The following is a 24,445-nucleotide window of genomic DNA, read 5'->3' on the forward strand; positions in this document are numbered from 1 at the left end:
ACTTTGTTTTATGCCCAGTATTCTCAAAGGGACTGACTATAGATAACATTTAATGAAATAAAATTTTACTTTTCTTTTCACCCAGAATAAATTTCTATTCTGCTTTTTAACTTTATCATTACATAGAATCAAAATTTTAGAGAATGATATGGATAGATACATACCTACATATATAGATCTTTCAGGATTTTGGAGCAATTTGATGAACAGTTATCCAGAGACTGTAAAGGGAGTTTAAAATAATAATTTGCAACTACTTATTATCTTTGGGATTCAATATTTTTTTAAAAAAGAATTACACAATAATAACACCTATACCAAAATAAAAAAATGGATCTTGAGGCTGGTAAAGCACTATAATTTCTATACAAAACTACCCCTTAAATTGTGCTTATTTAAAACAATCCTTTGTGTTCCATGACTGCCATAATAAAAAGTAAATATTTTAAAAAGCCAACATTTATTGAGCAATGCTGTTGCAATGATCTCTTTATATTTACTATCTCATTGTTTTCACAGTAGTCATATTAATCCCATATTACAAAAGAAAACAAAAAATAACAACAGCAAAAACCCTAAAGCTTAGAGAGAGTTAGTTATTCAATATGCCCAGGATATTTGAACCCAGAGCCCAAAGTATTTAGCCCTTGACATAAATCTCTAATAATAAAATATTACTTGATTTGTTGTATGTGATAGCATGAGAGTTCAGTTTTATGGGTTATTCTAAGAAACCCTTGATATCTAAATCTAGATATCAACTTATCTAGATTTGAATATCAGTTATCTAGATTATTCATAAGTGAAGAGACTGAAACTAGAGAGGGTTAGTGACATGTGTCAGATCACTCAGCTAAATAGTATAGAATTCATGACCAGAATTTAGGTTTCCAAACTTCTAAGGTAGCATCCTCTTCTCTGTACAATAGTCTTTTTATTTGTATAGACTGCACAGTCTACAGGGATATTTGAACCAAGAGTCTCTTTCTTCTTATAATTCAGTCATAAGATAATGGCTTGTTTCTATTGTCTATCAGATAATTTAGCACCCTACACTCTTCATGGTAAAAACTGAGACTCGTGGTTTTCCAACCATGAGCTGCTCTTTAGATGAACTTCTTGATAGACGAATAGGATAGTTTCATTACATTGTTACAGGAGAGGAACTAGAAATCAAAACTACACTTCAAATTTGCCAAACCTCAAATGATTCTGAGAATTCCTTCAAAAACAAATGCAGCAAAGAAAATGCCTATTTTATCCTTCACCCTTCAGGCTTTCATCAGATACGGCAAGAAATTCAATTTCTAGGACACTATGAATAGCATCCTATTTTCACTACACAAATTGATAGATTGGCACACTTTTACTTTTTTTTTTTCATGAATTCAAGTTACAAACCATCCCTATTTAGTTAGGAACTGTACACAATCAGAATGAGAAAATGTTATGTGACTCCTTCCCACTCAGGGTTTTTTGGTAGAACTAGATAGGCAGTTGGATCAGGAAAAAAAAAAAAGGAAAAAAAAATTCACTGACACCTTGGTTATTGCCTAAGATGCTATTATACAAAGAAGAAAAGTTTTGCAGTACGTACTCAGTAATTATTAAATTTCTCTCCTAGATTAAGACCTTTTTATATGCATATGAAGGCAAAACTTGTTATAAGGCAAGATTTGTGTTCATCCATAGTTTATAAGTTTTGCTTCAAATTTTATTGTTTGTTAATTAAAAAATGCCAGCAAAGATAACATGAGTTAATATTTTCATAAAATCACCCTTAGGCTGCAGGATGAGGGATCACGAGGCATGCATGTGATAAAGAGGAAAGACTGCATCAAAAGAGCTTAATTCCTGTCACCCCAAAGAACAAATGCAACCAAGAAAAAAGTTTTCTCTTTAAAAAGAGTAAGGTGACTATCGTCCTAAATGCTTTTGCTTTTGCTATTTCAAGGAGGGGTAGGTAGGTGGATTTGTGCATTTTTTAAAACCAGAGGAGAGATTTTGTGTGCAACATTTACCACTTTTTTTTTAACGTGATTTATGCTTTTAGAGAGGTTCATTTTCAGAAGAAATCTGAATGAGGAGACAGTCGGCAGAAAGACATTCCAATGAACTGGTTAGGCGGGTAGTTGTTTGGAAGGAACACTGCCTCCGGGACTTGTGAGGAAGACCGAGGTAGCACATTAGAGGGAGTGAGAGAATAACAGAAGGAGTGAGTTACTTCTCCTTTCACCAGCTCCAGACAGTATTCACATTTATGACTAATCTTATGAGTGCAATCCCTCACCGCCCATCTCGCCTCCACAAAAAAACAATGATTAGGAAGTATTCATTTTCTCAGATATAAAAGTGTTGCTTTTGTGTTCTGTTTTTTACCAAATCCCCCCAACCTCCTTGCCCTTAGAGAACCAAAAGAAAAGAAAGATCGTAACAAAGTCTTTAGATTCCATGCAGCAGAGCTACTGTGTAGGACAGGTTTTGTTCCACGTTTCAAACAGAACACACTGGTTTACAGGTCCTTTCAGGAATGGTTCTGGAAAATGTGCTTGCTTGTGCTACGTACCCACATTAAGACACAAGAGGAGTCCTAGCAAAGCTGGATTCAGAAGCAAGGGATTGGTGATTTATCTATTACAGAGGATGAAAGGGTTGAGTAAGCAGTTAGTCTGGTTCCATGTTTTTACACATAAGAAAACTAAGACCCAAGAAGGGGAAGTTATTTGTCCATCAACAGAAAGCCAGTTAGGGACGGCAGTGCGAGGCAGCAGCCAAGGCTCCCGACTCTCAGGCCACTGTTTTGTCACTAAAACTCATGACTGCTATACGTCTGAGTGCCTTTCAACATACAAAGAATAGTAAATTTTTAAAGCCCCATATTTAAAACCCTAAATTTCCTTCCTATGCCAAAGGTCCTCCAGAGAGCTTAATTTTACATGTGATGTGTTAATTCTTAAACCTCAAGAAAAAGAGACAACGTTTTGGAATACATTTGTTTCCCAGTATTGATTATTCACAAAACAGATTTTGTTTTTCTTCTTCTATATCCTCCCTAGTTTTTCTTCTGGTCAATTTCCCACAGCTGAGCTGTCTCTTTTTCTAACAGACCCTTCCTGAAAGTCAAATAAAATATCTCTGAGCCACATCTATTTAATTCAATGGCAGAGATGGTTTGTGCTGATTCCCTTCATCTAGAGAAGCTGACATCACTAAATCCGTAAGGCTCCACTATAAAGTTGAGGTTATAGAAGGATCATCTTGATACTCTACCTAACCACTGAAGAGAGGGCTATTTTTAAAAGCCATATTTTATAGAACCATCTAGCTCTCATTTGAAAGAAAGCAGATAGTAATGTCCATCAGAACAAACCATACCCTATTCCAAGACAAATCATATGGGTTTTGTTTCTAAATTAGTTTCTGATTCACCATCCTGTGCTATGGAGGTACAAAATTGAGGTGGTAAAAATACTTGTTCTTTTTCTACCTCTTTAAGAGGGTGTGGTGGGAAATGGCTTGAATAATATCCATAAGAGCTCTCAGCTTCTTGGGAGGATGACAAGTAAACACAATGAGGTAACTGTTTTTTTAATCTATAGGTGAATTATATGTCTTTCCTAAACACAAAGAATAACTTGGATAGACAAAAGGGACCAAAAGTAAGCTCACATCACTGCAGACAATATACTTCTGATAGGCACCCCACTCAGCTAACCTATATCCACAAAGGAAGTGAGAGGGTCATACTGCACAAAATAAGAGTCTCTCTCTCTCTCTCTCTCTCTCTCACACACACACACACACACACACACACACACACACACACACACTTACATTTTACCTTTTACCAGAGGAAAAGTCCGATAATCTTTCTAATTAGAAATAATTAATTCAGGTAAGCTTTTATCAGCCTTGTTTTATATCTCTAGTCCAACATTTTGTCAACATGGTTCTTGTTTTCTAATTAGTGGGATAGGCACCTTTATCTCCCATTAGGCTGTAAAGTGAAGGGACTCACTATTCCTACTCCAAGAACTGGCCCTTGATATATTCGGAATAAATGTTGGGGAAGAAAAACTAGACAGTGAACAAGTCCTTATCTGAAAAGAACAGTCATCCAGAGAGACTTAATCATAGTCCCAACACACTCACGTCTCTTGACAATGAGCACACGGCATGGCAGAGTCTGACATCGCGTGGGCGCCTCCACGCCTCCAACCACCCATCCTCTAGTCACCCACATTCTGTACCCTATAATCAGTTCAGCAAGGCCACCAGGTTAGAATGTACTACTGTTTTCCTTGAAGTGAACCCAACTCAACTCTTTGTCTATTCCCATACTCCTCTTGCTTGTTGGGTTTTAGCCAAACCAAACTGACCCTCCTCCCATGCTACAATTTACCAAATTCATGTCTACACTTAAGTCAAGGGGTCTCAAACTGACAGTGGATACATATGTTCTGTGGGTCCAGAAAGTTTTAAAAAATAATAATTTGCATTACTCCAAGTGAGGCAAGTATTCTCTCTAAGCATCACAATTTCCTGTTTTCTTCCACTGAATGTTTCACACGCTTAAGCCTTTAACCTAACTAACCTGAATGGTTCTCTTTGCCTAGAATAATTTCTTTCCCTGCTCTTTCACATGGCCAATATATTTCCTGAGCTTTGAAATAGAAATGATCAACAGAATTCCTCCTGAAGTTTATCTATACTCTCCTCCGGTACTTATTTTCTATCTTGAAAAGATTTGTTTGTATGTGTCTCCTGTCCTATAATAAACTGGGAGGTTTGGGGGATAAGAATGTGCTCTTTGTTTATTTGTTAATTCCCCAGATTATCTCAAGCATAGCAAGCATCAAATGTTAACAAGATGGCAGAACTACTGAGCTGCTCATAAAGAGCATGATGTGAATATTGCCACTGAACTTATACAGCGCAGCAATCATTGCTGATGACTAAACTCTGGCCTGGTGTTCAATATCTTTTCTGTTTATCCCTCAGTAGGTATGATCAGTTAGCTCATTTATAATCTAGTTCATTAATTTCATATCTGTCTCCCCCACCAACTCTATATTATAGGTAGTGATATACTCAGCTCTCTTTTTTTAGCTCTTTTATTAAACATGTACCCATAGCAGAATATCTTGAACTTAGTAAATAATCAGTAATTTCTTGTTGAATTGACAAGAATACAAACTTGACATTTTCGTCATTTCGCCAGGGAAAAGATTCTCGTGAACGACCTTCACAATTAAAAAACAAACCAGGTGTGCGATCTTGTTTAACAACATCTTACTGGTAAAGACATGTAGCCAACCAGTTAATAAATATGTTTAATTACTTCTTCTAAAGTGTTACAGTCTACCTTTTTATTTTTGAAATGACATAACCCAGCAGAGCTTTCTGCATGTTTTAAGATGAATCACAGCTAGAAATATCTATTTTAAAGTAGACACTGACCTAGAAGTTTTTTCTCTGTCATTATGGCTGTGTCCCCTTGGGCAAGTCACTCTCCACTCAGAGCCTAAGTTTCCCCACCTATTAAAATAGGTATATTAAAACAATGGATTGCACCAGTGTTTCTCAAATAGGAGAATCAACTGGAGGGCTTATTGAAAGATTGTTGCCCTCTCTCTCCTAGTTTCTGATTTAGCACATCTGGAGTGGAACCCAAGAATTTGCATTTCTTAACAAGTTCTTAAGTAATGTTGATGCTGCTGGCCCGAGACCACACTGAGAACCACTGAATTAACATGTCTGGGAATCCCTGCAGCTCTGACCTCATTATCACACTAACATTTAAACCCAGGTATACCCAAAGTGTGTGCTTTTAACTAGTAGACTGGAAAAGGTAATATTTTAAGATTACTGAATGACAGCCAAATAACTGAAAAACTAATAATATTTAATAATTAAAGTGAAAATGTTTTCTTTGAATTCTATGAGCAGCTTCTAAAAGAAATATGCTTCAAAATTCTACTTTAACTTGAAGAAAACTCAACTCTAGTTTCAAATGGGAAAGGATGGGCTAGATAGATTCTTACAGCATGCTAGCATATCTTCAAATATTACTTTCTTTTTATGGAAATACAAAAATACAAATCTAAGCAAATTTGATTTTTTTCCTTCATCAGGAATTGCTCTACTTAAGATGAATAATTTCTGGTTTCCAGATTATCACGTTCTAAACAGTAACAGCAACAACCAATCACCATTGAAAACTGACCACATGCAATGTATTGTGCTGACTGCTGTACATGTCTTCTCTCAATTCTCTAAACAGCTTTTCTACGGTATGTCACCAAAAGCATCATCTTCATTTTGCAGGTGGGGAAATCGAGGCTCAGAAACATACCAGAATCAGAAACATACCAAGATCATCCAAATAGTGAATGACAGAACTGGATTCAAACGCAGGCAGCCATCTACCTCCAGAGGTTGAGCTCTTCACGTATCTCTAATAGTAGATAGAGGCAGGTTTAGAAAACCCAGAAAACTGAGTCATTCCTGACTCTCTCCCACAAACTTTACTGGAAATGTTGGAGGAGCCAGCAGTAATCAACTTGGATCTTAGTTTTCCTATCTATTAAAGGAAGGCTGGACTAGGACTAGATCATGTCTATAGTTCCTCAGTCTAATATTCTAGATTGTTTCATGTTTTATAGATTAAAACTATATTAAATAAACTGGTGACCAAAGGAAGGACAGGTGACTAATAGTATGAGTATTATTTCAAACAAATCAGATTCTCTTTAAGCCAGCATGCTAGGATTTCAACCTGATTGGTTTTTAAGAGGATGCAAGGTCAGAATCAGCTCCAATGTTTCTGCTGAAATCCCTTTTTGTTTATCTGCCCTCTTCAACTTTGTCATTCTGAATGCATACACACTGAGCACAGTGTCTTAAGTAACATTGCTGAGGTTACACCAAAGACAGGTGTTAGGGGAACTATTTCCCCCCCGGCTATCATTTCCAACTCTCCCTCCTCCAAAACCAAGGGAGGGGATAGCAGGAAAAGGGTTTCTTTTCAAATTAAACACAGTGACTGCAAACACCTTCCCCTAGGCAATAAATTCTCTGCCAGTGCGTGCTGCAGTTTACCCAAACACCAAAGCAAAAAGCAAACAGCCCCTTTTGTAAGGGAGGAGTTGTCACCTGTCAAGTGATGTTTGTGAATTTCTAGAGAAGAGAGAAAAAGAAAACCCTTTCCCTTATTTTATTAAGCAGACTGTTTGTTCAAGGTTTGAAATGCATACTTGGGTTTAAGGTAAAGTCCCTGGCTTGGCACTCTTGAACAAAGTGGTGCCTTCCGATTGGTTACACTGTACAAAGAAGGGAACAGAAAAACAGTCTGCTCTTCTGGTGACACCTGAACTTAATCTAAATGGAGTGGATTCTGAGCCACCTCGTAAGCAACATAAGTAACTGCAAACCCATCTTCCAAAAATTAGAGTGCTTTCGCTCTACAGAATATATGTTCTTGTTCGTTTCATTTGTGCCCATAGAACTAATACATAAGCTCTTATATGGCACAAATTATGGTTGATGATTGTTTAATGGTACTAGCCAAGGGGTAAGAACGCTAGGGATACTAAAAGCAAGGGTTAAGAAGTGCTGGATGGCAAAGGAGAAAATACGCCCAGTCCCGTGCTCTGCACTAATCTTAAGGTAAAGCTTGGAAATATACTTTGCGTATCCCTCTTTTACCATCTCTTTCCTCACATGTTTTGTATTCTGATTAGGTCTACACACCCCACTCATAGATGCTCTATTCTCTAAGATGTCTTACTTATCTCCAGGCAAAACTACCATCCCTTTTGCACTTAAAGATGTATCAAGAGGGATTGTTTCATCTTCATTTGCAAATGACTGGAAACTCCTTTAGTCATGTAGACATACTTGCATTATTTAGAGAAGAGATTGTATAACCAAAATTGATTTCCACTTTATAGGCACTTTTGCACAGTTGGTGTGAGTGTAAATTGGAAAAATATAAAAACTCATGAAAAGAAATTTGATAATATGTATCCATAACACTGGTGTTCATACATTTTACTTAATAATTACATTTCTAAGCAGCTAGCACAATAGGGTTCTGTATGTACATATTCTTCTTTAGGTTTGACATAAATACACTATTATGTATAAAATAGATAGCTGGTGGGAACCTGCTGTACAGCACAGGGAGCTCAGCTCAGTACTCTGTGATGACCTAGATGGGTGGGATTGGGCGGGGCGTCCAAGAGGCAGGGAATGTATGTGGCTGGTTCCCTTTGTTGTGCAGCAGAGGCTAACACAACACTGTAGAGCAATTATACACCAAAAAAAAAAAAAAATCTATGAGTAGAAAAACAGATAAATAAATCATTACATACCTATGTAATACCTATGTAGTGATATATAATACAGTGATTAATGTTGTTTTGAAGATAGTGAATAAGAGGAAAATGTTCACCATAGAATGAAAAGAAAAAGCAAAATTTATATATGACATGATCCAAATATGTCTTATAAAATCTATTTCTTTTAGGAAAACAACTGGAAAAAAACCTAAAATTTTCATAATTATTATCATTAGGTAGGAATTCTATACACTTTTGATACTTACTTCTAAAATTCTTTTTAATAAGTGTGCATTGCTCTAATAATCAGAGCTATCTTCTAATTTGTATTTTATTATAAAATGTAATGCGTATTCACCTATCTCACAAGAGTTGTTATGAAAATCAGCATAGGCAAGTAATAACAAAGATAATAATTTTTAATTGACTGTATATTTATACACCAGGAACTCTGAATGAAAACAAATCAGGTAATGAAAAAAAAATTCACAGTTCTCAAGGTTGATGATAGATATTATGTCCATCCATACAAAAGAGGAAGGAGAGACTCATAGAGATTATCAAGTTCACACAGCTAAAATTGGTAAAAACAGAATTCCAATTTTAGTATGTCTGACTATAAATCTCATGCTGTAATTCTAAAGTAAGTAATAAATTGTAAAGCCCTATATTAAATAGCAGGTAGTCAGTCATCAAAGTGAAAAAAAAAGTTGTTGATCAAATCTGCCTGCACTAAACTCTAGTGGTTTTCTGGAAGACCAGAAAAGGGGGAGGTGGAGATGGGAAGGAGCAAGACACTTGGAAAGGAGCAAGGGACTGTATAGAAGTAAAAAAAGGAGGACAGTAGGGGTGGTGAGGGTGGCTCTGGAAGCCTAAAGGAGATCAAAGTAGGAAGTGAATAGAAGGAAAATGGAGAGCTTGATGTGAGCTCTTCATATTAGTGTCGGACTTAGAGTTGGGTAGCATCGTGCGTTTCTGGTGCCTAAGAGACCAAGACACATAGAAAATTATTGCTACTTGTATGAAATAGCCTTTCCACTTTTTGAGCCAAGAGAAGACATGCAGGAAGGAAGATTTAGAATGTTTGCGTGACTCAGGTAGCAATGCTGTTACCCAGTCCCTCGCAACTTGACTGGAGTGACTTACTTAAAAACACTTTTTTCACAGAGTATGTGCCATATGTATACATAATTCTATAATGTTAGAAAATATCTATAGATGTTCAAATTGAGTTATATGTGAGTCAATGTGTGTGCATGTGTGCACGTGTGTGTGCACGTGTGCCTGTGTGTGCATGCATGTGTGTGCGTGCACGTGTGTGCATGTGCATGTGTGTGTGTAGAGACAGGGAGAGAGGAAAGAATGAGAGAGGCATGGAGGGAATGTTTATAACCTTTTGATCAATAAAAATTCAGCAAATTAAAGCTTTGACGTGGTTTATGGTCCTGCTTAGAAAATACAAGCATCTCTTTTCCTTTGAAAAAAATTCATTCTGATGAACAAAAGGATACTTGGAATTCCCTATTTTTTTCTGATAATATCCAGTCAGAACTGTAACTCTGTTACAAAGGAAGAACAATATCAATGATAAATATCATGTTCAATAAAACAGACTATTCTCTTGAGTTCTTTAAAATGCTTTTGACAGTTGAAAGTAAAAATTTTACCACTGTCTGAGGTAGCATTCAATGTACATAGATGAAATATATATGACAACTACAACATCATGGGAAGGGTTATAATATCAATATTGTGGTAAGTTTTCTGCATTCCGTTTGAAGTGGTAAAGTATTAATTCTCAATAGACTGTGAAAAATTATGAATATTTCAGTCTCTAGAGCAATCACTAAAAACTGTTTAAAGAGATATAGCCAGAACCAAAATAGAACAATTAAAATCAAATGCTAAAAATAGGTCAAATAATCTAAATGGCAGCAAAAAAAAGGGAAACAGAAGAACAAAGGACAAAATAAGCTAAAAAATAAATGTTAGGTCAAAAAACTCCATATCAATAATTACATTAAATGTAGATGATGTAAATAAACCAATTGAAAGAGATTGTCAGAATGGATAAAAAATGATACAACTATTTACTGTTTAGAAGAAACTCAGCTCAAATATAATGATAAATACAGGTTAAAAGTAAAAGGATAGAGAAAAAAATTTACCACGCAAACATTAATCAAAAGAAAGTTAAAATGGCTATATTAATATAAATAAATACAAAGTAGACTTCAGAGCAAAGCACACTACCAAGAATAAAGACAAATATTATACAATGATAGAAAGAAGATGTACCAAACTTAAATATGATGCACCTAAAAACAAAACTTTCAAAAACATGAAGCAATAACTGACAGATTTGAAAGGAGAGACAAATCCATAAGTAGAGTTGAAGACTTCAACACTCTTCTCTCCATAGAGAGAAGTAATTGAGTGCTAGTAATCAATAGAATTAGTAGACAGAAAATAAGCAAGAATATAGAAGAACTGCATACCATCATAAACCAACTGGATATAATCGACATTTATAGAACATTGCACCCAGAGAAAAGAGAATACACAGCCTTCTCAAGTGCCCATGGAACATTCACCAAAATAAACGATATTTTGTCTCATGAAACAAAGCATAACAAATTTAAAAAATTTGAAATTATGTTTTCTAATCATAATGAAATTAAAGTAGAAGTCAGTAATGGAGAGATAACAAAATATCTAAGCACTTGGATACTAAGCAACATGCTTGGAAATACACAGAGGTCAAAGAAAAAGTCTTAAGGGAAATTAGAAAATATTTTAAAGTGAACAAAAGTGAAAATGCAACATATCAAAATTTATGGGATGCAGCTGAAGCAGTGTTTAATGGAAATTTTATAAATGTAAATACTAACATTAGAAGAGAAGAAAGATCTCAACTCAGTAATATAAACACTCAATTGAAACAACTTAAAAAAGAAGAGCAAAATAAACCCAAAGAAGCAGAAGAAAGGAAATAAAATAAGACCGGAAATAATGAAGATAAAACCAGAAAGGCAATACAAAATAACTGTAAAATTCAAAAGCTGAACTGGTTCTTTGAAAGATCGATGCAACTGATAAATCTCTAGCAAGACCGACAGAGAAACAGAGGACACAAGTTACCAATATTAGAAATGAAACAGGAGGATATTACAGATCCCACAGACATTAAAAGGGTAATAAGGGACTACACCAAACAATTCGACATACATAAATTCAAAAACTTTGATAAATTTAACCAGTTCCCCAAAACCCACAATTTATGAAAACTTACCCAAGATTGAATAGATCATCTCAATAGTCCTGTAACTATTAAAGACACTAAATTTATAATTAAAGAACTCCCCAGAAAGAAATATTCAGGCCCATATGGTTTCACTAGCCAAAGTCGACCAAACATTTAACAAGAAATAATATCAATTCTACATAATCTTTATCAGAATATAAAGGATGCCTCACATAAAGCACAAATACAGAAATCACACTGAGGTTCATGAACAATAGCATTGCCGAGATGAAAAAGACTACACATCATAATTACTAACACCATCTCTCAATGGTGGGCTTAACCTTCATTTGCTTTAAACTGTAGTTTCCTCTCTATCACAGTCCAGAAACTTTTTTGACCATGCTGCACAGCATGTGGGATATTAGTTCTCTGACCAGGGATTGAACTCAAGACCCCAGCAGTGGAAGTGTGGAGTCTTAACCATTGGACCACCAGAGAAGTCGCCCAAAACTTTAAAGTCTATAGAATTCTATTTGGTCATATCATTTTGGATATTATAAACAATGCTGCAATGAAGCCTTCATTTCTGTATATGTTTGTGTGTGTGTGTTCGTACATATACTTATTTATATATTTTGGTTTTGTGGAAAAGACTTCTAAGAAGGGCACTTATAGACCAAAGGGTAAGTACATTTAACATTAAATAAATGAGAATGGGCAAACTGCCCACCAAATATACCAATTTATACTCCTACCAGAAGTAAAAAGGTTGACTGTTTCCCAACACTCTCACCAGTACTGGATATTATCAATAATTTAACTCTTTGCTGATCAAATAGATGATAAATAATCTTATTGTTTCAATTCACAATTTTTTTATTATTAGAGAAGTTGAACATTTTATATACGTTAAACATCTGTGAATTACTTATACTCTTTGCCAAAGGTGGAGATTCATCTTTCTCTTATTATTTTATTTTTTTTGGTTGGGCTGAGCAGCTTGCAGGATCTTAGTTCCCTGATGAGGGATTGAACCCATGCCCCCTGCAGTGGAAACATGGAGTCCTAACCACTGGATTGCCAGGGAATTCCCAGTTTTTAAGTGTTTAGTTTATTTGGGCAATTAAACCTTTGTCATGTGTTATAATTTTTAAAATTTATATTCTGTCTTTCTTTTCTATATACATTTCCCCTTACCCAAAATTTTCAGTCTTATCTTTTAAAACTTGTGAGCGTCACATTATAGTTTTTTAAATAAATTACTTTCATAATGGTTACCTAAACTTGAACTACTCTTTGCTTTCCTCTTTTTGATCAATTTGACTCATATTTCAAAGCCTAAATGAAAAGCACCTCCTCTGTAACATATTGCCAGTTTTACTCAGGCACAATAAACCATTTCTTTTTTATGTGCCTTAGAAAAATACATACATTTGAGTACTTTTCAAAAGTAATTTTATACACAGTCGACTTTCTGCTATATTATGGTCTTCTCGAGGCTAGAGACCATGATTTGTTCATCTGTATCACAAAGAACATAGCATACAGGAAAGTAAATTCTAAAGAAATGCCTGTGGCTAGATCTCATTTATACAGTCTACTTGAAATCTTATATAATCTTGGGTCATAGAAGATACAGGGTATTATGCTAGATGCTGTGACCTAAGTCTTTTCAAATACAAAAACACTGTTTTTTTGGTAGGTACAGGTGAAGACCCTTCATTTATAACTGGTTGCTACAATAATAATTTACAAAAATGGATGGTTTTAGATAATTACCATGAAAATCCCTAGGGAAAAACCCAATTCAACTAAATAGGGTTTCCTTCAAAGTACAAAGAATAAAGAAATACAAAAGTACAAAAGTAAGTGTTATATAGTTTCCATCCATCATTCCAGGAAAACATTTAAGTGTTAATATCATCGTCCGCCTCTTAAGGACATGACAGGCATGCTTAGACAGCTTCTAAATAAGGCAAAGCTGAGATACAAAGTAATACATTAGACAACAGAATCAAGAAACAGTAAGGATCTTGGAAACATAGCCTAAATTATAACATTTTTTGAGAAATCTTGTTCACCTCCATTTGCTAATCCAATGTAGTTTATTCTTCAGTGGCACTAAAATCATCCTAATGATGGAGGCACACACATTCCTTGCAATTCATATTCCCTTTGTTCATAATCAGAGCAAAACATTAGGACTCCACTTCATGACTAGTTCTTAAGGTGAAGGTTGTTTCAAAAATCAATAAAAATGGGATGACTTTCTCAATTTTAAGATTTTTGTCCTTAATAATCTGACAAGTCATTTCAAGTCCACAGATTCATATTTCTTGCATAGTGAAAGAATGCTTGGCAGGGATCCCAATTTTTTTTTATTATATGCAAGAGGAAGGTAATTTATGTGCAGAGATTTGGAACTATTTAGCTATTAACCTATACACAGAAAAGTGAAAATATGCTACCAAGTAATGGAAGAAAAGAGCCTCATACCAGTTGCAGCAGCTCTCAGTTTAGAAGGACCAGGAATCTCAGAGGTTCCTAGTTCTTATTTTCCAAACCAGAACACCAGTTATTACACCCTGAGCTAGTCCACTATTTTGCCATTCCTGTTGCTTAGGACTATCACTGTTATCTAGTCTCACCCACGTGACCTCCTCACATGGACATCTATGAGAATGTTGGAATGGTCCTAAGACAAGGGAAAACCCAGGATTCACATAGAACTATACTTTAACAGCAATGTCTCAGTTCTATGGCGATGAAAACAGACCAGCCACAGACAGGCAAGTTTATTTTTTAAGTTCAGTCTCACTCCACTTGTACACTCCTTTCAATGCAGTTGTTCCCAAGTGACGTATTTTGTTTCCCCTACTGGCAAAACCCCATTTCATTTTGTTTTCCAGCTTTTCCTGAATCACTTCAATCCCTTGCTCCTTGCAAATATTTCTATCCTGCTCTTATTTCCTGATTTCTTGTTACCCTCAATCTGACATACAATTTCAAGTTCCAAGTTGCTAGTAAGTGATGGTAGAACTCTGTTCCATCTTTCCTAGTTAGCAGTGATGTCCCGTGTCTCTCCAGAGGAGGGAAAGGTGCGGTGACTCTCTAAGGCATGACTATCTCATGACGGAGGCGTGGAGGTTTACCCACACAGATAAACCTCAATTTCATAGAAAAAGAGGTACTCAAGAAGAAATAGAGGTCAAGTTCCTCTCAAATACAATACCTTAGAGAAAGATTGAGAAGAGAAAAGATTGTGCCCAGTGAGGTGGACAAAATACTGACACTGCTGCTGACTACACATGTCATCCTAGAAAAGTTTTTAACCCCCTTTTTTATTTATTAATTTATAAACCAAGGATAATAATTGCTATCTCACAAAGTTCCGGGAAAGATTAAATAAAATATCAGACGTGTTAATCATCATCCAGTAATGAAGCCTAAGAAAGCCGTGGCTTCGACAATTTGTAATTCAGACATCCAAGAGGAAAATTTAGATCAATTTCAAATTGAATACTCTCAGTTTCAATCAGGCCACTGCTCTTATGAGCATAAGTAAAAATCAATTCCAAAAGAATCAACATCGCGTGTATATATTCATAGCTGATGCTCAGGAAAAATTTTGAATACCTATGAATAATCGTCTTAAATATTTCTTAAATAATAATAACCTAAAAAACCACAAGGCAGTGCATTCTTAGCTAAACAAGATACTTATCACAAGAGCAATTATATCTATGAATTTTCTTGGCTTTCTCTCCTTCATTCTTACCCTCTTCTAAGATCATTGTATAACTTAGCTGACACTTTCTCAGATACTCCACTAGGTTTTCTCCAAAGATTCCTTTAGCTATTTTGTAAAAGCACCAAAATGAACTTTAAATGACTGAAGTTTTAGAACTCAAATGGCAAATCAGGGTACTTTCAAGCAGAACTGGGGAAACAATGGAGATAAAGAAAAAGCATAACACTTTTTATACTGACGCACTAGAATCAAAAGGGAAGGAATACAGGAGGAGGACAGGACAGGAAGTTTTGCTGCTGTGAATGTTGAAGCAGAGAATGGTCCCCTGATTGGTGATATTCTAGAGCTGTGCTACCCAATAAACTACCAACTAGCCACATGAAACAATGTAAATTTAAATTAACTAAAGTTATAGTTAAGTCCCTCATTTGCACCAGTCACATTTCAGATGTCCAAAGGAGCCATGTGGCTAGTGGCTACTCTGTTGAACAATAAGAATATAGGACATTTCCACTGTTGAAAAAAAATTCTTTTGAATAGGACTGTTTTAAAGAGAACATTTTGACTTTTTAGATAACTCCCAAGTCTCATTTCTTATGACTTCAAATTCCTGGACTTCCTTGGTGGTCCAGTGGTTAAGACTTTGTGCTCCCAATACAGGGGGTTCGGGTTCAATCCCTGGTCAGGGAACTAAGATCCCACATACCACAACTAAGCCCGCGCGCTGCAACTACTGAGCCCGCGTGTTCTAGAGCCCGTGCGCCACAACTAGAAAAGCCTGTGAGCCACAACAAAGAGCCCGTAAGCTGCAACGAAGACCCAGTGCAGCCAAAATAAATAAATAAATTAATTAATTAATTTAAAAAAATTCCTGAGGTCCTACTATGGGCCAAACATGGTAACAAATACTGGGCATGACAAAATATGGTTCCTGTCCCCTTTAGAGATAGAGAAAGAAACAACTATAATATTGTGTCATAAGTAATATGATTAAAAATATACCTAGCTTTCTTCAGAGGAACAGTCTCTAATTTAGACTGGTAGAGAACAGTAATATGGAATCTTTTTCTAGAGAAGGTAAGGCAAGCTTGGTGTTGAGGGATGGATAGGGATTGGCTAGACAGGAGAAAAAGAATGAGATGTTCTCAAGGAGAAAAGGTCTAATAAAACAAAGAAGAAACAACATGGAACATTAAGAAATCACATATTTCAGTATGTGAAAAGATAATAATAAAAGAACTGTAAATAAAAAGGCTTGATTCTGCATTTTAAACTAAATAACTTGGTTTGCTTTTATGAGAAACAGAAAATCCCTGCCTGGAGAGAATATAAAAAGATAGGTAGCACCAGCCTAGGAAAACCTGTTAGCTTAGGAGGTGATATTATTAAATGAATTGGGGATATCTTAATTTCTAAGTCACTGTCAAATCAGAATTTATATATTTATAAATATTTATATTTAATTATCACACATTCCAAGGCCTTGCATTACCTGCCCCTTGGATTTATCTGTCAGTTTCCTTCTTCTAGCTCAAGGATAATTGAGACTCGTATCCATATTAAGATGGAAGGGGCCAATGAAGAAATGTATTTTTCACTTATCAATTTGGTGACAAAATATCAGTGTATTTGAAAAGTTACAATTTCTATCTTTGGTTGTTTCCTGTCCTCTTCCCCCACTTCCCCTTCTCCCAGTATTAAAAAGTACAATCTATATTAAAGAGTATATAGTGAGAATTCCAGGAAAATCTTACATCAGACCAGAGAGGCAAGGCACACCAAAACATCTTTCATCTGTACCATCTTTCAAATAAAGCAATTTGGTGACCACCCCCTCCCCCCACAAAAGAAAGTCATGGCACTTTATAAAGTGCTCTTTTTAATCACATCAGCAGACACTCTATGACACTCCACCCTCTTTCTAGCTCCTTTCGTTTCCATTTTTCTACAAATTTTTGTTTTTTTTATAGAAAACGCAGGAGGGCTTGTGTGGTGAATGAATGATTAAAAAAAAGAAAAGAAAACCCACCGGTTAGCATGATGGACTGCACAAATACAAGAAATTTCATCTAAACGCCTCAGAAAAATGTTTTACTATCCTTAACCCGTACACTCCTTAGCTGCCTGGGGGGTGTATGCATGTAAGATTTTGCCACTTTATAGAGGAAAAACTGAGGTCTAAGGTCATGAGGGACTCAGTGGTAAAGCCAAAAAGGAGCCTATTTTATATATTAGTTAGCTTCTTTCCTCTTACTCCATTACTTGAATCCGTGTGTTTGCGTACAATTTACCTCATCCCCCGTCATTAAAAAAGGATAATTCTATGAGACAGCCAGTTTGCCATAGTGGAAAGTACTTTGTATACAATTCAGATCTTGGCTTTGGTTCTGACTGTCTCCACCCACTGTAAAACATTGGGCTGGCACCATCTGCTCTAAGTTGGGATAGACATGAGGAGCAATTTAGATAAAGAATGCAAGGAGGGCTTCCCTGGTGGCGCAGTGGTTGAGAATCTGCCTGCCGATGCAGGGCACACGGGTCCGAGCCCCGGTCTGGGAAGATCCCACATGCCGCGGAGCAGCTAGGCCCGTGAGCCACAACTACTGAGCCTGCACGTCTGGAGCCTGTGCTCCGCAACAAGAGAGGCCACGATAGTGAGACGCCCGTGCACCGCGATGAAGAGTGGTCCCCGCTTGCCACAACTGGAGAAAGCCCTCGCACAGAAACAAAGACCCAACACAGCCAAAAATAAATAAATAAACAAACCAATGAACCGACATTAAAAAAAAAAAAGAATGCAAGGAATTATCTCCAACCCCCTTCCCCATACCAGTGGAAACGTATGTATCATGAAAAGTTGAAGCAGACCCAGATCCCACAGATCCTAATTATTTTTCTGCTAACCACGTTGACTAGCTTTCCAATGGCCTTGCCCATTCAGAGCCACCTGCCTTTTCATGTGCCATGAAAGAGACAGGTATAACAGAGATGTGGATCGCATGGCCCACAGATTTAAAGGGGAAGCCCATGCCACTCACCCACATGGGGTCACTGAGGTCTGAGTCCTGCATGCGAATACAGTCCATGCTAATCTCGATCTTGTTTGTTGCACCATTTTCTGATGGTTCATCCACAAAGTTCAAGTCAATGGGCTGAACTGAACAGATGGGCCTACCATAAAGGAAAACAAAGGTGTGTTAAGTGTGGAAAGGGACTAAAACACACTCATTCAGTTGGTAACAATGAGTTCTATTTGCTTTAAAGTTGGCAAGGCTTGTTGACTGGAGTCAAAAACCCCAGGATTGAATCCTGGCTCAACCAATTACCAGATGTGAAATCTCTGGCATTCCAAATCTAAGCCCTATTTGTAAAATGGGAGTCATGATCCTTGCCCTCATCAAAGAACTGCTAGGTGGAACACAGAATAGAAGGAAAGTATCAGGGATACACCCTAACCTTTTGGGTCCCCAATGCTCTGATATTGTTTCATCTTTCCCTTAATTTACTCACATCTCCAAACCTGATCTTGAGAAGGAGATCTTTTCCTAGCAAGGCATACAGACCAACAAAATTTAGTGTTTTACTTTCTCAGGGGGTATTTGCAACGTAACAGTAAATGAGAGTCTTTAAGCCAAAGGAACAAATTTCAGTATCAGAGAGTCATTGGGGAAGTTATTTTGGGTTAGGTAGGAGAGGCTTCTGATCCTCCAAAATTATACCACCTTAGAACAATAATGATCTTTTGGTGCTGGAAACTGAATAAATCTCCACTGAATTTTGAACACAGAGATACTATTGCAGGGAATATTTTTTTTCCCAACAACATTAACTGATTTTTATTGATTCTAGAAACATGCCCTAGTAAGCAATACTTCGACCATCCACAGTTACCTGTTTATAATAGTTCAACAGTTTTTTGCTTATCTGATACTTACTGTTCCAGAAAATCCCAGATGTGCTGGAAAACCTCTGGACTGAGGAATTCACTTGTCTGTGTGCTCTGGGACATAGTGGATCGGTAATAACTTTCTTTCCAAGAGAAATGGGCTGGGGTTTCTACGAACCTTAAAAGGACAAAAATGAAACTAGGATTATAGTTTCTGTACTTAGGATACTGGATATTAAAATTAAAGTATAGTCAATCAAAAAAATCAAGTGAATCTTCAAAATCATGCAGGGATACACAGCAAATTTTACAAGTTACACAACCGGTGTTTCTTTAGGCAGTGGCAAGGATCCCATTTTGCCATAAAATCAGGCAATCAAGTCTTCTATCAAAGCTCTTCATTCTTAAATAATAATGTTGCTACACTCTGCACCTCCACTATCCATCTACGTTCTGCCTATTTCAAAAAGAAAATAAACGTTCCCTCATTAAGTCTGACAGCGAGTCTGACCTATTATTAAATCCGTTTCATAAATGTCTCAACTGATTATCTGCCCATTCAGCCTCCAGCAGGTAAAAAGTAAAATCAGAAAATGAAAATGAGTTCAGAAAACTTAAATTTCACCCTCAGATACAGAAGAGATATAATGTATATAAACTTAGTTTGTAAACTGTAAAAAGGGTTGTGTAGATAATGGTGTTGTTATCACTATTAACAATATTAATGTTAAAGTGTGAATAATAACAAAAAAACAAGATAAAAAAAAAATTTCACCCTCAGCATAATCACCCCCCTCATAACTACCATCTTAGCATCAGGCCCAGGGACAATAAACTCAAACCTCTAGATCCAGTTTTTTTTTTAATCACCTGTTACCTATCTTAATGTGTGTGTGGGTGGTTTTTGACCAGAGTATAGAATTCCACGTCAGACCAAGGGATAAGCGAACATCTGAATAGATTGCAAATGAAAGGTATTTCTGTTTGTTTCATTTTGTTGTAGGGTCCTCAAGTTTGCCTTTACTTAAAATAAAAAATTAACCTTGCTCCCTATACATGTGAAAGAAAACACGAGCTTTCTCAGGAGATGCCTTGTCCAAATCTGCATTTTATGTGCATATCTCATCTTAGTATGTGATTCATTGTGATTATCAGTAGGCTAATTTTACTCCAGGATGAAATTAGCTAAGCTCTTAATCATTACTGTTATTATTAGAGAGAGTTAAATAAACAGTGTAATAGGATAGTCAATCACCTTAAATTTGCAAATGAATGATCTGGTCTAGTTACATAATAGAAGATAATAGCATTGGATTTATTGTCGATGATTTTTAAGCTATATGGAGATGCACATTCATTTACTAAAGTCAGATATATAGAGAACATCTATTAATTGCCAAGAAGATAATGGGCACTGGAGATAAAAAGTGAATAAGACTACGTCACCTTCTAGAAGGTCCTGGTAGAGAAGGTAAAGCAGGAAAACAAATCTCTAATAAATGTATTAAAAGTGTGCATAATATTATAAAAGCACAATGATGAAATATATCATCTCATCTGATGGATCAAGGAAAGAGCCCTAAATAATGAGAAGAAATCAGTCAGGCCAGATAAGGACTAATGGTGCAGAGTAATCAGTCTATGGCACTGTTAGCACAGTGTAAAAATTTGGGGCAGAGAATGCCAGGAGATAAAGCTGGAGAGGGAAGTAGAAATTTATGTGATATGTTTTTTAAAAAGTTTAAATATTTCAATACGCCTAGTGAGTACTGAAGAATTTTTTGTAAGATATTTTAAATGAACTTTCTATTTTGAAATAATTGTAGATTCACATGCAGTTGTAATAAAAAATATAGAGATTATCCATGTCCCAGTTATCCAGTTTTCCCCGATGGGAAGTAACATCTTGCAAAACTATCATATAATAGCTTGCAAAACTATTATATAATATCAGAATCAGAATATTAACATTGATATAATCTACTGATCTTTTTCAGAAATTCCCAGTTTTATTGTACTTTACTACGTGTGTGTCTATGTGTGTATTTATTTGTATATAATTTTTTATCACTTATGTAGGTTAGTGTATCCATCCTTACAGTATTAAAGGATTCGAAGCATTAGATTGAAATAGGATATGTCTTACATTGATAAATCCAGAAGTTGTATAGAGGAAGGATTTATAGCTTATTGGTTTATGGGCAAAGTTATTTAGGAGGTTGTTGCACAAGTCCAGGTAAGACAATAGGATGATAGAAGTGGGGATGGAAAAGATGGAGAAAATTTTAATTATTAGTGAAAAGGTTGTCAGATATTGTTTATGTTACTGACAGAAGAAGAAGGAAGAGTAGAGTCAAGGATGACTTCAAGTTTCCAGCTTTCTTGGACTGAGTGGTTGATGATTCCACTAACTAAATCAGTAAACACAGTTGGAAGATCCAGCTTGGAAAGAAAGGAGTGATGATGAGATCCATCTTAGCATGTTAAGTTTGAAGGACCAATGGGATATACAAAAAGTGAAGCAGACAGTTGAATAAACTTTAAACTCTGGGGAGAGAAATGGGCTAGAAGTTTAGAAACAGAAATCTTCATCATAGGGTGAAAATAAATCCATGAGAGTGAATACAATGACCTTTGCAGAGCAGGTGCAATGAGGAATGAGAAAGTTTGCCTTGTAGAATTGGAAACAAGAGTGGGCTATCAGAGTTTATGATGTCCCTGATGGGCACATCTAGAAAATCTGTCTATAATTAGAAAAGCATCTGAAAATCCAATATCTTTAAATTGAAAGGGTAAATTAATTTTCTTTGTTTCTTTTTTTGGAGTTGGAACCCAGACTTGGTTTATACACTCCCAACTAGTGAGTAGAAAGGAAATAAAATTTAATAGATCTAATACTGACTGACAGTTAAGAAGATTTCTCCCATAGATGGTACTTTTGAATATGTTTGATTTACATTAAAATTTTTCTTCAAATAAAATAGGAGAAAGAAGTGGGGAGAATAAAAGTAAAAGCAATTCCTAACCAGTGACAAAAACGGAGGTGAACAAATATATGAATTATTCAAACTCCAAAAAGTAAACAAACTGTCATATGGATTGTCATGTACATGGACCCATAAGCATGTCCCTAATATCCAAAGACCTTAACACTATGACTGGTAGCCTGACAGCCAGGTGAGCACTAGAAGGTGAACTCAGCAACATGAAGTAGATTCTCAGTAACAGTGATGTTCAGTATGTGACATTCAATACAAAAAAGGAGAATTTTTTCTTAAAGTTGGCAGAAACATAGGTGTAGTTTCTAAGAGATCGACAGTTAACATAACCTAGATCTTAAGTAACAGGCAGTATGGGGCTGATTCAAAAAGAAAGAAGGATCTTAGATGGAAGTAGACACTGTCACTTTCCTCTAAAGCAAAAGAGAGAAAAATACTGTTGGCTCCATAGTCACTTAGTGTTTCTACTTCTTTCACTATTTCTACATGGAAGTTCTGGTTTCTTTTTGTGCTTACTCTGCTATTTCTTTGTTTCATATTTTCCCTCTAGTTTCTCTTTGACTTCTAAAAGACCTTCCTTGTATCTCCGATGTCACCATTAACCAGCTCCAACACCTTGGAAATGTCCCTCAGCTCTGTGAGCTTCAGTTTCCTTGAATGTGACATAAGGATCATCATCTCTACTCCACTGCCTTTCAAATGCCTACCCAATCCTCAGTGCTCTCCTGCTCACAACGTATTTCCTGGTTGCTTATTTGAAATATAATCTTTTTTCTTTAAATTTTCTTGGCCTCTTGGTTGGATCTAGTCAATGCTAGCTTTTTGCTTGTGTTACAATTACTATAGAGGGTTTTAAGTAATTCAGGGCTAAGCCTATATCTCCCATCTTTGCATTTCTTGCAGTTTGATAGTTCCTTGAGGTTAGAGTGGAAGGAACATGGGTTTTTGAGTGAGACAGACTTGGATTCAAATCTCAGGTTACCGTTGGCATTCTATGAGGCCATTCCCAAGTTATTTAACGTTTTTGTACCTTACTTTTTTCAACTATGCTTCCTTCACAGGGTGGTTGAAAGCCTTACTTGAAAGGTTTACTTAAAGAAAATGTATTATACATTTTCACATTTACACAATCAATACATTGGTTCCATTAGGTCAAATACTATATAATTTGTATCCAGGCAATACTTACTGAATTGAGCTAATTAAATAGTGTATTTGAAAAGTCTGCTAAAGTTGCAAAAGTGTCACACAGAAGTAATTACATTAAACCAGAATTATCCCTCATTTCAATCCAGTTCAAACCTTTCATCCTGTATCTGTGTCCTTGGACCAAAACAATGCCCCCATCACCTCTCAGTTTCTCCTAGATCACCTTTGTCTCAGGCTTGCTACATTAAACTGGGCAACTTCCTCCCCCAGGGCCTCAGGCATCAAGAGGGCTTTATAACAAAAGATGGGGGTGCGCTGTGGAATAGGTTGGTTGTTATCAAATTGTGTTTCATGAAACCCTAGGTGCCTCAGCGTATTCACCAGATGTAAAGAAATGGCCATACTGGTAGATCTCCTCTCTCCTTAACACCATGAAGTTTGTCTTTTGCCTGTCTTAGGTGTATTAGGGCTCTGAGCAAGATTTCATTTGAAGAAAGGGTTCTGTTAAAAAAAACAAATCAGTGGTCTAGGCTTGAGGATCTTCAAGGTCTCTTCTTTGCAAACCCATTATTGACTTCCATTTCTGAATAAATATGTAAATCATTTTTGAGAGAAAGGAAGGAAAGTGATCCGTTGGTGTCATAGGGCAGGAAGAATGAGGTGAAGTCCTACCTATCTTCCAACATTTTGCCTTTGGGTGAATCTCAGTATCAATTCACTCATAGACCAATCACTGTTCAAGTGGTTTCATTAAACCAGCCGCATAGCACAGGGAGATCAGCTAGGTGCTTTGTGACCACCTAGAGGGGTGGGATAGGGAGGGTGGGAGGGAGACGCAAGAGGGAGGAGATATGGGGATATATGTATATGTATAGCTGATTCACTTTGTTATAAAGCAGAAACTAACACACCATTGTAAAGCAATTATGCTCCAATAAAGATGTTAAAAAAAAGTCACACCCAAAGACAGCAAGCCTTAAGTCTTTTTTTTTTTCTTTTCAGCTTGTTTTTCCTGGAAAAGAAAGAGGAAGGAAGGAAGGAAGGAAGGAAGGAAGGAAGGAAGGAAGGAAG

At 36.3% G+C, this 24,445-nt stretch overlaps 1 protein-coding gene across 4 annotated transcripts in view; it reads right to left on the reverse strand.

Annotated features, from left to right (window-relative positions):
* Positions 1 to 24,445, reverse strand: part of TP63 (tumor protein p63) — a 219,781-nt gene that overhangs the window by 119,487 nt on the left and 75,849 nt on the right. For all 4 annotated transcript variants that reach the window (XM_029214931.1, XM_029214934.1, XM_029214932.1 and 1 more), the window contains exons 2-3: positions 19,276 to 19,404; positions 18,379 to 18,511 (exon numbers count right to left, since the gene is read on the reverse strand). In XM_029214931.1, coding sequence (XP_029070764.1) covers positions 18,379 to 18,511; positions 19,276 to 19,404 — 262 coding nt within the window. The remainder of the gene's footprint in view (positions 1 to 18,378; positions 18,512 to 19,275; positions 19,405 to 24,445) is intronic.

This window comes from Monodon monoceros, unplaced genomic scaffold (genome assembly GCF_005190385.1).
Source record: "Monodon monoceros isolate NGI ecotype Baffin Bay Population unplaced genomic scaffold, NGI_Narwhal_1 Super_Scaffold_11, whole genome shotgun sequence".
In the NCBI taxonomy this organism is placed as follows: Eukaryota; Metazoa; Chordata; class Mammalia; order Artiodactyla; family Monodontidae; genus Monodon; species Monodon monoceros.